The sequence below is a fragment of the Aythya marila genome, assembly GCF_965140915.1.
Source record: "Aythya marila genome assembly, chromosome: 1".
Lineage (NCBI taxonomy): Eukaryota > Metazoa > Chordata > Aves > Anseriformes > Anatidae > Aythya > Aythya marila.
In genome coordinates, this window is record NC_139042.1 from 205,486,064 (window position 1) to 205,499,193 (window position 13,130).

Sequence of the window (13,130 nt, forward strand, 5' to 3'; positions counted from 1 at the left end):
CAGGACATGGCAAGGTGAGGAGAGGTCCGACTGAATCCTGCATCTGGAGGTACATTCATAACAACCAAGTTCTGATGAATTATTGCCTCCCAGCCACATGTTCCTGGCCCTTTCTGCATGCCAAATCAACCAAGGGCCGTGCTTTACACCAGGGAGACCAGGACACATCCAACCACTTACCATGCCTCAGTTGAGATGTCGTGACGCAACGTTGGAGATCACCTCCCCATACCAAGCAGGTGGAGATGATTTTGCACACACTGAGATGCCACCTTGGCCTACAGGGGACAAGTTGCATTGTGTGATGTGCCCTGTACCCACGGGAAGGGAGGCAAACCCCCTCAAACTTCACCAGCAGCTGCTGCTCTGGGAGCACCCATGATTCTTATTATAACGTCCACGTTAGCAGATCAAGCTGATGGGATCCATGCTCGAGTTACCCCCCTTTTGCCTGCCTTCAAAGAGAAGCAGCTGTGCTGCATTTGCTCTCTGAAGGAGCTGCTCTTGGGTCTTCCAGATGTATAAATTCCTATATGTAGCACTGGTAATTGCTCTGTTTCATCTGCAGAAAGGGAGACAACATCTTTGCAAGAACGGCGTCTAGAGATAGAAGGGGAATAAAGACAGATTTTCGCTGCTGTAAATTCACAGGCCAAAAGACTGCTTTTTAACTCTGCAGAAGTGAGTGCCAGTGGAGCTAATGCCTTTAGAAATTTATAACAAGTATGTAAATACTTGTTATAAATACTCAAAATATACCCAGCTTCTATTTCTAAGCAGTGTAGCATAGCTCTCTTCCAGTGGTCAGTACAGTACATTTCACGTGCTTTGCCTAAGACTGTGATGTTGCTGTGCATTTCCTAGTTTGCATTTCATAGTCACAGCTCCAAGTTTTGCCATTTTGTTCCTTTTGAAACTCGGTTTCTCAATGAGGGTCATAACCAGGCTGTTCCTCGCTTAGATTTAGCAGTTTGGGGAAAGCCACGTCTGGGTATTAGCGGAGGTTTGGCAGCTCCTGTGTGGGATGTAAATGCAGCCGTGTCCTGAAGCTTGTTTGTGCCCTCGCAAGAGATGAGAGGATGGAGGATGTGAGATGGCAGAGCTTTCCATCAGGTGGGCTCTTGCTAATGTTGGCCATGCAGGAATTTGTTGTGCCGGCTTCACTGAGGGAATCACTGCTCTGGCAGATGGGATTTACCTCTGACAAGATGAGAATGAACAGCAAGGAAGAGGCTTTACAGCAGTGCCCCCACGCTGCTGTTACACAGCTGAAGCAGAGCAGAAGGATGTTTTTAGCCATGCCCACACTGGAGGCTGTTAATGAAGGTGTTCAGCAACTGCCAGGGCTCCAAATACAGCGAGCTGAGTGCTGTCTGCAACAGCAAAGCTTGGAAATTTGGTCTTTTCCTCACCTGGCCGTGCTTTTCTTTCCCACCAGCAAGCAAATGAAAGCAGCTTTAAGACTGTGAGGAAGGGTATGGAAAAGTGGGGTGCTCTTCCAATTATGCAATTGGGAAAGTTGTAATTAACCCATTAAAATTTGCCTGTGAGGTTCCATCTCTGCACAAAAATCCTCCGTGGCTTTGCTAATACTGCTCGTGGTTCTGGCTTGGTGGCTTGGAGAGAGGCTTGGAAGCTGCAGGGTGTGATGTCTATTCAAGCTCGGATACACATCTCTCTACATGCTGCAACTTTAGATCTGATTAGTTCTGACTCTGCATCTTGTGGTCCAAACACTAGCCAACATTCCCCTCTGGAGACATCACAAGAAATTGCACTTGGTCTGTCTGCTGCTTGAAAGTCCTGTGCTTCAAGAGTTAAGAGAGCACTAAATAAGCAATATTTTTAACACGAGCTGACTGTTAAATAATAATATTATATTTTTCTGACTGTGTACTGTTTGTAGTACCTTGGAGGCGATGACATACTTATTTTTATATTACACCTGCATGGGAGAGAAGTGTTACTTACCTCGATCTTGTGGATGAGCACCTACAAGACCAAAATAAATTCTTTAAACCTCATATTTTTATAGCTGCTGTTAAAAAAGTAGTTCTAGGCTTTTTCATCTTCCAGAGCTAAAGCTGTCTGCTCTGTGGGGACAGAAGCTTTTATCACCTAGTCAAGCTAATTTTGAGTGGGGATTTCTGCTTGCACAAGGGGGGACTGGAAGGATGGAGAGTGACTTTATAATTTGACCATTCACCCCAGACCTCTCGTCAGTCTCAGACTGATGTGGTCACCAGTCTGACCAGTACTGCCAGTAAGTTCCTTCAAGCTGAAAACTTAGTATTTTAGTGAAAAATGCTCCAAATGTGTTATTCTCTGTTAACACTAGTGATTTTTCCTAGTCATTGCCGTCTTGGGTGTTTTCTACACTTTATAATATTTCAGAATATTTCAAAGTCATTTGTCTGTTTTTGCTAAGGGTTTAAATGCACTTTGCATAGTTAAATCACCATTGAGTGTCCCAGCACTGTTTATACTTTTATTGTGATTATAATTGAAATTATAATCACATTTTGGGTCACCTAGAGAAGAGCTAAAACGTTTTTTCCTGCTGTTGTCCCCTGCACACAGCTCCCTTTGTACTAACTTTGCACAGAAGCCGCTCTATTATCTTGTTTATAGCCATGATATTTATCAGCAGCATGCTCCTCAGAGGAATATCAATCCTGGGGTAAGTGATAATGTAACCAAAATAATTCCCTATCGTCGAGTTTTTACACAAAATAATGAGCTTTCTGTTACTTTAGTACCTACCGGATTGATCTTCAATAAAAAAATGATCTCTGGTCTGTGAGCTGCAGTGGGTGTTTTAATTTAATTGTATTTGTAGTATTCTGTACATATTTAGAGGTCAGTACCTTTTGGTCTGGGAGCATCGGTCCTCTCACTTTGGCAGAGAAGAGGGGTCAGAAGATGGACCACGCTGTGGGATGGAGGAGAATTAGGTTTCATTCCAGCTAGATCAGTCTGTGAACTAGTGGCATGCTGAAATAACGACTTAAATCAGTAGTACCAGGTTGGTTGCACGGTTATTGAGATTATCTCTTTGTGTGGCCGTGTTATCACAAAGGCAATAAATGAGGAGTCAGAGCTGTGCCTGTCAAAGAGTTTGGCAGGAGAACATCCCTAATGGGGTACTACCATCCCTAATAGTACGCCTGCCCACCCCCTAATGGGGTAGGCAGGCTTTCTCAACAGGGAATGACCAACTCAGGGTCTTCCAGGTGTCCTCACACCTTCAAGAACCTAAAGTCTTGGCTATTTTATCCCTAATTGCCTCGGGTCTGAGCAACCAGTTTGGGATTTGTCATTCTGTCCATAACCAGTGTCTACTTCGAAGGCTTTCAGGTAGTTCCTTGCTTTGTGGAAGCTCACCAAATCATTCATTCTGGCTACTTGAAGCTTCAATCACCGAGAGAAAAGAACAGTTATAGTGTCACATGAAAATTAAACAAGCTGGAGCATAAATTCAGGCAGAATGTCTGAAAGAAAAAAAAAAAAATCTTAATAAGGTTTTGGAACTTCTTATTTTTGCTGTCATTCATTTGTTTGAGAAGGGAATTTCAGGTCGTATTATCATCATTAAAAACAGGGGTAGTTGATGTTATGCACTTCCAATGACATGTCTTCAGTTTCTTTTAATGGTATTTTAGAGGAGATCTGATAACAAGAAGACAGAAGAAAGCCTAGGGAAGGTGAAAGTTGTAGGTTTCTAAATCAATCCATATAGCTTTTTGAGGCTTTATGTTCTTTATTACGCACTTTCAGCCCAGGTAAGACAGTCCTCATAGGCAATTAAGTTGCGAGTTAGAATGAATTAAGTTTTGTGAAATGGTTTGCCTTTTTTTTTTTTTCTTTAATCCAAATGACTGTCATTTACAAAGAGATACTTCATTTTACTGAAAGTGCTTTTCTGTCTAAGGGGAATGCTTAATTGCAGCCACAAATCACCTCAAATGCTTTCATAGGAAGATAAAATAAGTTAAAAATTGTGCATCACTTTGAAAATGCAGGTTCTGAATTCAATATAAGATGCAGATTTCTACTTTTTAACTCGTCTGCTTTCTTCAAGAACTCTAACCTAGCCAGACATTGTGTAAAAATCTTCTTCAGGACATCCCAACAAGCCTTTTTAGGGTCCGAACCAATTACCAGGACTGTCTACAAGTGACCATTATCCAAAAACTGGTGACAAACCTCTCTGCATTTTTATTCAGATAAAGCATCTTTGCATTTTGTAGGTCTAGAAACTACGGTAGTTATGATAAATAAGTGTAATTGCTCAGCATTAGGGGAATTTTCTATCCCAGCTGTGCCACGTGGTTCATTCTCAGGCATTTAGAGAATATACCCGCACAGTGTGTTAACCTTTATCGGCTTTTTTTCAGTTTTCATGTGCCGGTGAGAGATGATTTTAAATGCAGTTGTTGATACTGTTTCAGAAACCCTACTATATTACAACCGAATGGTTCTTTTTCTAGCAGAATCATCGAAGCAAATGAAACGTGAATAAAGCTGTTCCTCCAAGGCCTTCTTTATGGCCTGTTTTTACAGGGAGCCTTATCTCAAATTTCACTCTTTGGAGAGGAAAAAGAAAGGAGTAGGGGATAAAAGTCCTGCCTTTCACCATCGTGGTGAGTTTTTTCTGGTCATTTGGTTTGATGCATGTGCAGATAACGTCCAAAACCCATTTGAAGAGCCATGCATGCATTGTGTGTCCAGATCTACCTCCCTTGGTGCTCCACATCATGAAAATGCTAAGGTTTCACCGCTTTTATTTTTACTCACTCTGTCCAAGAGTATCGTCGACAAAAGTGTGATTCTGTATCAGGTATGCAGGTTCACACACGGCCATAAACGTTGATCTCTGGGATAGCCATGGGTCAAATTGCTTTTCTGACATCTTAATAGTTACGTGGCGAATGTGTGTGAATAAATGGCAGCATTTATGGGAAGTACTTTTAGAATATTTTTCTTAGATTCTGGCTCTTAAACATTATTTTTTCTTTATAAAGATTAAATTCTGTTAGGATAAGTTAACCAGAAGTATTTGATTTTTAAATAAATAAATAACACCGCGTGTGACTGTGAATGTGTCTGCGAAGCAGAAAATAGAGAGTATCTGTTAGGTCTTTAATGCCACCCAATGCTTCCCATTTATAAAACTTCACTTTCTTGTAATTTGGCTGGTCTTTAATTGCCAACTGGGGCTAGATTTAATTTTAGAAAAAAATATTTCTAAAATACTTTTTCTTTCTGAGAAAGAGAAGAAATACACTGCGCATGTTAGCAAATTCTGGTGACCTTTTCTTTGGAAAATCTTCAGGCTGGGAATTCGCATCTTCGCATTTCTCAGGAAGAGCTCTCGTGTAAAGGTTGGGCCTTTTGCCCTTCCTCTGAAAGCACACCAAAATTTGGCTGAGTTACACAATTTTGGAGAAGTGCAGTGCTCACACCCTTGTCAAAAGCTTCTAGTTGATGATGGCTAAGCTTCTGGATGGGTACAACTCTGCTGTACCCAAAATGGACCGAGCTAAGGGCAAGGACCTTGCAAAGGTGCAGGCTCTGAGCCAAAGGATTTTGGGGCTCCCATACCTGCGGGGCTCTTGCTGCCCAGAGGAGAGTGTTGTCTGCTCTAAGAGCCAAAAAGAGAGGAGAAATATAGAAGTGTAGTGGTTTTGGGATTCAGGAGAATAAGAGAACTGGTGGCCAAGTTCACAGAAGCAGGAGTATCCTGAAGAAATGGGAGGGAAGAAGAACGAAGCTCGGTGCCAGCAGCTTGGTGGGACTCAGCAGCAGAAGTTTCTCATTTCACATCACAGGGATTTGCTGCTACGTTGCTCCAGCCATGCAGTAAAGGGCTGCAGAGTCCGAGCCCGGTGACATTCCCCCATTGAACACTGACCTTCAGGTTCCTGAAACAAGACAAGGATCTGCTGATGAGAGCAGTAGTGTGCCACTATGTAATTTGTAATTATACCACAACATCATGCACAGCAGGCCAAAATAGGGTGACACAAGTCACTCCAATCCTTTCTTTCCCAGACTCTTCAGTGTTCGATTTCGCATCCTTAATTCTCTTAAGAAATACATCAAATCAATGTTTTCCAATAAATAATCTATTTCTGATGGCAGTCTGTATAATCCTGCCAATGCAGAACACACACAGTGAATCACTGCTGCAATGTAAAGTGGTAGGAGGATTCTTGGTGCAAATCTGTGCATTTATATTTGGATATTTATATCTTTTTTATGTATTTATATCTTGCTCAGCCATCCTGGTAATGTGCTCGAAGGGGTTTTCCCCCTTGGCAGGGTGCAGGTTGGAGCTGAGCAAGTCGCTGCCTCAAGTGCTGTGTCCGCTGGGACCTCCTGCAGTTCGGACCCCTGGCTGGTGAAGATGTGATGAGGACGGGTCGTCCTTCAACTGCAGCATGTCACAGCAGATAGGACCCTTATCCTCCTCCTTTTTTTATGCTGTACGAAGTGGTAATGTAGTTGTACCACTAGAGTATGAAATCTCTGAACTTTTAGGGCTCTTCCCCACTGCAGGAGATGCTCAGACATCCATATGCTTTTCTTTACCTTTTCTCTACGTCCATTTTCTTCTTTGGAGATCTTTTGATTAAATGAAGACCTCAGAAAGTGTCTGTTTTTCATTACCATTATCATTTAATCTAGCTATCCTTGAACATTCAAACTGAAGGTCTCTCACCCATATCCTCTTGTCCTCCGTGCCATGCACAGCTTCATTCTTAATAACTTTTTCCTGCTATCAAGTTGAAATCTGCTTTCCTAAGCTCTTGACCATTTGTTCTTTATCACAAGTGTTGCTGAGCACTCATAAAATCCCCTCTTGCAGAGTCATTGCCATCTAGTAGCTTTCTCCTAATCTGTGATTACTTCGTGGTTGGTATCTAGTGAAATAAGGATGTATTTTTTGATCCTTACCAGTACGAAGCGAACCACGGTTGTCTTGTTTACGCTGAGAAATTAAAGCCTGTTAGAGCACGTCAACCACCAAGAATTCAGTTTTCTAATGAAGATAAAGTTTGCTGGAGATCGAAGCGTGGGTCTTTAGGAGAGATCTGAGCTGGTGATTAATGCCAGGTACTGGGAGCCCAAAGTTCCTAATTACACCTTTTGGTAGCACTGACCTTTCCTAGGGCCTCGTGCAAGCAATTCACTCTCTGCTGTGGGGAACACTTAGAAACTCCATCAAGCTATTACGGGATAAGGAGTTTACTGTAGGTCAGCACATCCGAGCTCTTCTAGTTTGCTGGAAGTTTGTAAGTGGCCGTTCTCCCTCTAAAAGTTGCTTTGCATTTGTGTTGGCTTAGCCATTTTTCAGCATTTTAAAAGATTATTGAACAGCGAGCTGTTCCCTTCACTTTATTGAAAGTTGCTTATTTCAAATTCAGGTTGCTTTGTCTCGCCTTTCCCATCTGAAAGAGACACGGTGGTATTCAGCTACGTGGTGCAGGTATTATAAGAGTTAATTCACTTTTTTTTTTATGAGTTCTGTGCATCAAAAGCGCAGTGTAAATCAGGTTACAGAGAAATTGGAGTATATTACAAATTTGTTGGCAGACACGGAAAAAAATGCAGTAAGTCAGTTTGATGTGGCTCCATCAGCCGTGACAGCAGTCCCTTAAGAGCATCAGCGTTTGTCACCCAGAGCTGGTGACATTAGTCCTATTATTTCAGAGATAAGCTCAGGGGTGGTCGCTCTGCTCCCTTCCCAAATGACTCCACAGCTTCCCCGTTTGATAAAGCCTAGTCACATTATCGATCTGTGAAAGCCAAGGAGTAAAACTGCTGTCCTCTGCACTTCTCCCCATGCAGCATCTCTCCTTGGAGAGGTGTTTTTCAGACTTCATGTGAAGGGTCCCTCTGCCGAAGCAATATCTGCGTCGCCAAAATGCGTCGCTCCGGACTGATGGAGTCAACACCGCAGAGGCTTTAGGGAGCAAATTGTTTAGATTTGAAAGAAATCATGCTGCTGTGATGGACAGGGGCTCTGGAGTCAGTCCTTTGAAGGGAAGCTGCCTCTGGAATGCTGAACGTGGAGATTGAAACTTTACAGGCAATGAAACAACTCGTTGAAGTTTGGGGGATATGGTTATTCCCCAAAAGTCATCCCTAAGTTAATGACTTAGCGAGGTCATCCCTAGTAAATGCTAGCCACTCTGAAACTGTTAGAAATGTCTCAATCGACAGAAAAAAATCGGCTGTAGTGAAGAAGAGGTGGCTTTCAGGGTGCAGAGGGTGATGCCACGTACATTGGGACATCCAGGTTCAAACACTTGCTTCTGCTACTGATCTGTAAATCAAAGATGAAAACAATCCCAGCCCATCCAGAAGGGGAATTAAAATATAACAGAGAGGAAAGCACATGCATGCAGTGATGACAAAGACAACACAATTGCCATCCATGTTTATCTCACAATATCTCAGTCTGTTAAGACCACTGATACTCAATCCCTAATTAGTTAAATAGATACAAATTTGAAGGGAAGACTTATTTTGTTGCCTCAAATGTAAATGAAAGACCTGATGGGGTAATTTCTAGTAGAAATTCCTATCTGGTAAACAGATGGCATCACTGAGATAAAGATATTTTGCAGGAGGGGATGGCAAACGTTCTGTGCTAAAATATTCCCAGAATCGGTTTGCTGCTCTGCACACGCAGAAATGGGATCCTAGAATGGAACAATAACGCATAATAAAAATATAGCATAATACAGACAGACATAATGCGGTATGACAGTGGCATAATATACATTGCATTGCTTCTTTTTTTTTTGTGGTATCTCTAGACTTCGAACTAGAATATGTTCATTTTAGAGATGGAGAACTCACCTGTGGGAATTGAGTGACCAACCCCAGAAGGACATTTGCCTTTTCAAAGTGATTTCTGACATCCTGATTATTTTGGGGGGGTTATTTTAAAAGAAGAGGTCTTTCCAGTATGTCTCAAGTAGAGCAAAGCCAGCGATTTTTGAACTGATAAACAGGAATCATGTGTAGGGTGTGGATTCTCACCAGTTCTTCATTTTGTCGGTTCTCCTTCTCCAGCCATCGAGTCCGTCTCACCAGCTGTTGGCATTTTATGGATATTTTGATGGCCACCTTATAAATCTTTTCTACACCTCACGCCTCACATCATGGTCTGTCTCGTCTCCCCCAGTGCTGGTGCTTGGCTCTCAGATGTAGGGATTGGAAATGCAGCACAAACACTTTTAACTACGTGGTTGAACTACATTGCGTTCTTCCTTTTGTGTTTTCCAGATTTATCAAGGAGATAGAGCATGCCATGGAGCTCGGCCCGGCCAAACAGTGTCCACTTCGTGAGTTCCTCACCATGTACATCAAGAACATCTTCCTCAATCAGGTCCTGGCTGAGATCAACAAGGAAATCGAAGGAGTCACGAAGGCATCTGATCCCCTCAAGATCCTGGCTAATGCAGACACCATGAAGATCCTAGGGGTGCAGAGGCCTCTCCTGCAGGTAGGAACTGAGATCTGAGTGATCTCTTCCTGTCCATCTAACCACGACCCAGTTGTGTATCTGACACAAACACACAAAATTTGTCTATTAATGTTAACTGCAGTCTCTTGCAGTGTTACTTCTAATATACATAGTCTTTCCTTTTCCACTCTCTATACACAGGTGCGTAGGTGAGTGTGTCTCTCTTGATAAATATGCCAAATATGCAACTAATGGAATCCTTACATCTTGCCTGACACATCCCATTATTAAAGCACCTGGCTGCCATCATGATGACTCGTTACCAGCCTTAGAGCCCTACAGAAAAAGCTAATTTTCAAGGTTTTTGATGATGTGTGTCTCCCTTAGAAGTTCTGGGGATGCTCACAAATCACAGAGCTGCGCAATTGGACTAAACACACATGGCAAACTACCAGGGAGGAGCAGAGACGAGGTTTTGCTGCCTCCCAAGCGCAGTGTGTTTGTGATTTATGTGGTGCTGGTGCAGCGAGGCAGCTGTATTGCTTCCTCAGCCAGATAAGAGAGATTTGAGAGATTTTGCTTTGAAGTCAAGAGTATTTATATGAGAGGTCTCTTATGAAACAGATTTTAAAGCTCTGATGTGGAGCAGTGATAATAGCAATAAACACACTTCTCAGCCTAACTACATGGGTAACAGGACAGTTCAGAAGCCTCAAAAAAATATTCTTTTATTATACTTGTTGCATGGGACTGAAAGGAATGAATTAACTGTCAGCTCCGACTCTTGCTGTGATTTGGGTCAAGCTCTTTTAATCCTTTTAAATAATTCCCTCTTATCTATAAAATCGTCTCCTCGGGGATCGATAATATTTACAATGTTCTTAAGAAACTTAGTGCATCTCCTCAGATTTGTACAGCTGCTTTCCACCTTAGTTTATATCATTAAAGTATGTGCATATTTTAATGATATCTAATAACAGTAATAGCTGTTGTTAGTGTTATTATTTGGGAGAAGTCCCTAGGTTTTCTGCATTTATTAATGGTTGCTAAAGCTGTGCCTATCTGGATGCTTTGGGGATGGGTATAGGATGGTTCTTTCAGAGGCAAAGCAAAATTAGATTCCTTTTGAGAGTTTTCAGAAGTCTGTAGAGGGGAATGGGATCCTTAGAATAGAGCCAGAATCTTCTCTACATGGTTTAGAAAATCTCCACAAATTAAAATGATGTCGTGGAGCAGGCACAGCATCCCTGGACTAGTTTCTTCCCAAGATACAGCTTTAACAGCGTTCTCAAACTCCACTATCAAAACTGAGAAGTGGATGAATAAAACCCATTGTAAACAAAAACCAACATAAAAATTGTTTCAGCCTCGCCGTTCACTGAGCATGCACAATGTTTGCAACAGGGCATTGCAACGAGAGCAGTTTATGACTGGATGTCTCATGTTGAGCCCTCTTGTGAGCTGAAGATGGATTTGATGACATTTGTCTTTTTTTTTCCCTCGGCACTGCAAAAGTATTGCCAATCAGGTGTAAGATGTTATAGTAAAATCGCAGCAGGAGTGGTTATGAAACAACAGCTGAGTATTGAAAACAACTTTAATGAGAACAGAAGGAGTTTTATAGATCAAGAACTCAAATGCACTGGCTGGGCAGGGATAGCAGAGGCACAGCAGAGAGGGGAAGAAATGACAAAATACACCCTTGTTTTGCAGTTACCTGCAGTGCTAGTAATCCCTCACCACTGCAAGTGCCTAGGAGAAGAGAAATCGGCCAAATCTGTGACACTTGTAGAAGTCTTCCAAACCTTGATTTTCAGAACGGGGTAGAAAAAAAAAATAGGGCAGTTCAGGCTTCCACAACAAGAAAACAATCTAAAGATTGAAACTGTGAGTTAGAATAAGAAGCAAAACTCTGCTTATTCATAGTTTGAAGGCTTCATTGTGGAAGTTGCTTAAAGTTAATTTGGGGATAATAGAAATAATTAGGTGTATTCTGCTGTACTGTGTGTTGTTTGCCTTTCTTTTGTTTTGTCTTCTGAGCATCAAAGCGGCTGAGAGCCTGAACTCAGCCTGCGCAGGCGTCTGACCTTACTGAGAGCTGAAAGTATTTTACAGTAATATTAGCATGTAAGCTTTGGAGCAGGACCATGAGGGCTGTTAACCTTACAAATTTGTTTTGGGTTCTTAATGCAATAATGTATTTCTGTGGACTGTAGCTCCGTTGGTAGCCAATGACAATGTGTTATATCAATACATTTTCTTAAAGTTCATTTGGGGTTGAAGAGACAGAATGGGTTGGAATTTTCTCGTCCGGTCCCTATAATTTACTTCTCATGATGGATGGAAATCATTTTGAACTGGAATTATTCTTGGTCAAAATGTACATGGTCAGAAGGTCTGCCTGTTCCCGACATTATAGAAGGGTAATTTTGTGAAAGAGAAGAAAAATTGCTGCCTCTTTGAACCAAGTCATCCAAATAGCTCCCTAAAATAATTTTATTGATTTTACATTAAAAGAAAAAGGGCTATTACTACATTGACAGTGCTGGAGCCTGAAATCTTTGCCCTCATCGCATCATGGGTACAATGAAAATATGGTGTGTAGCATGAATGATCCTTGCACCTCTCTCCCGGGGCTGTGTTACTTTTTCCTGCCTCGTGTTGTTTGTGGAGGGGTTCATGGTTCAGCCATGCCACTCCTTTCTATCCTGAAGATCTTTCAGAAGCTTCTGCAACAGGAGCTAGAGCTGTGATTTGAACACGACTGCAGGGATTTATCAGTTCCCACTGCACAGGCTGATAATAGCTGCTTTTTGATAACTATCAGCACATGTTTGAACTGAATTAGCTTAGAGATGAGAGGTTTTCTAGCATCCTCTGCCATCGTGTCCTCACAGACGAATCCAGTTCTTTAAAGATTATGCCCCCCAAAAAAAGAATTCAGCTGCCCGTTGTAAATATTGCAGTTAAAGAGGAGGATTGTTTTATTTTCCATTCTTCCAGCTTTACACGTAAAATATTGTAAATCCGTCTCCTTTTAAGAGGGACTGAATAACCATGAAACTAATTTGTTTCAGAATTATTCCACATTAAACTTTATGCTGTAATTGTTTAAATCAATACCAAATTAGGCTACAAGCAGCTCGACAGCTTCCTCTAGCCTGTTCTTGTACGGTTCGTGTCGAAGTGATAAATCTTTCCAGCTAGGTGGGCGCTATTACCAGTGGCCTTGGATGTGTGGTACCTTGTCTCCATCCAAAAAAAAGTGCACGTTGCTTCTATCATAAAACTCTGTACCAGCAGAGTGGGATTTTCCCTCAAAACATCAGCACGACCATTGTTTTTTAGCACAGAATTGCGCAGATGACGGGCATGAGAGCTTTCTGGCAGTGCTCCAGCGGCTGAAAACCCAGCAAAAAAAAACAAAAACAACTCCTTCAGAAGTCAGAGCGTGCAGCTGTTTGCAGGATAATGACTTGCTGGAGCTAATTACCCCATCGCCCACACCGCTTACCCTGCACACAAAGTCACTCGCCTGTGACTTTCCAAGGAGATGTCGCTGGTGGCTTTGGCATGTTTTCTTCCCGTCAAATTACTGGGTATTAAGAAGAAGAATGGTCACAGTGAGTGGCATTTAAATGGCTCACCA

The 13,130-nt window shown here is 42.0% G+C and overlaps 1 protein-coding gene across 2 annotated transcripts in view; it reads left to right on the top strand.

The window, feature by feature from the left end:
- The window catches only part of EXOC4 (exocyst complex component 4), a gene marked incomplete at its 5' end in the record, with an annotated part of 369,114 nt that overhangs the window by 261,481 nt on the left and 94,503 nt on the right, over nt 1-13,130 (top strand). For both annotated transcript variants that reach the window (XM_082751522.1, XM_082751523.1), the window contains one exon: nt 9,301-9,520. In XM_082751522.1, coding sequence (XP_082607648.1) covers nt 9,301-9,520 — 220 coding nt within the window. The remainder of the gene's footprint in view (nt 1-9,300; nt 9,521-13,130) is intronic.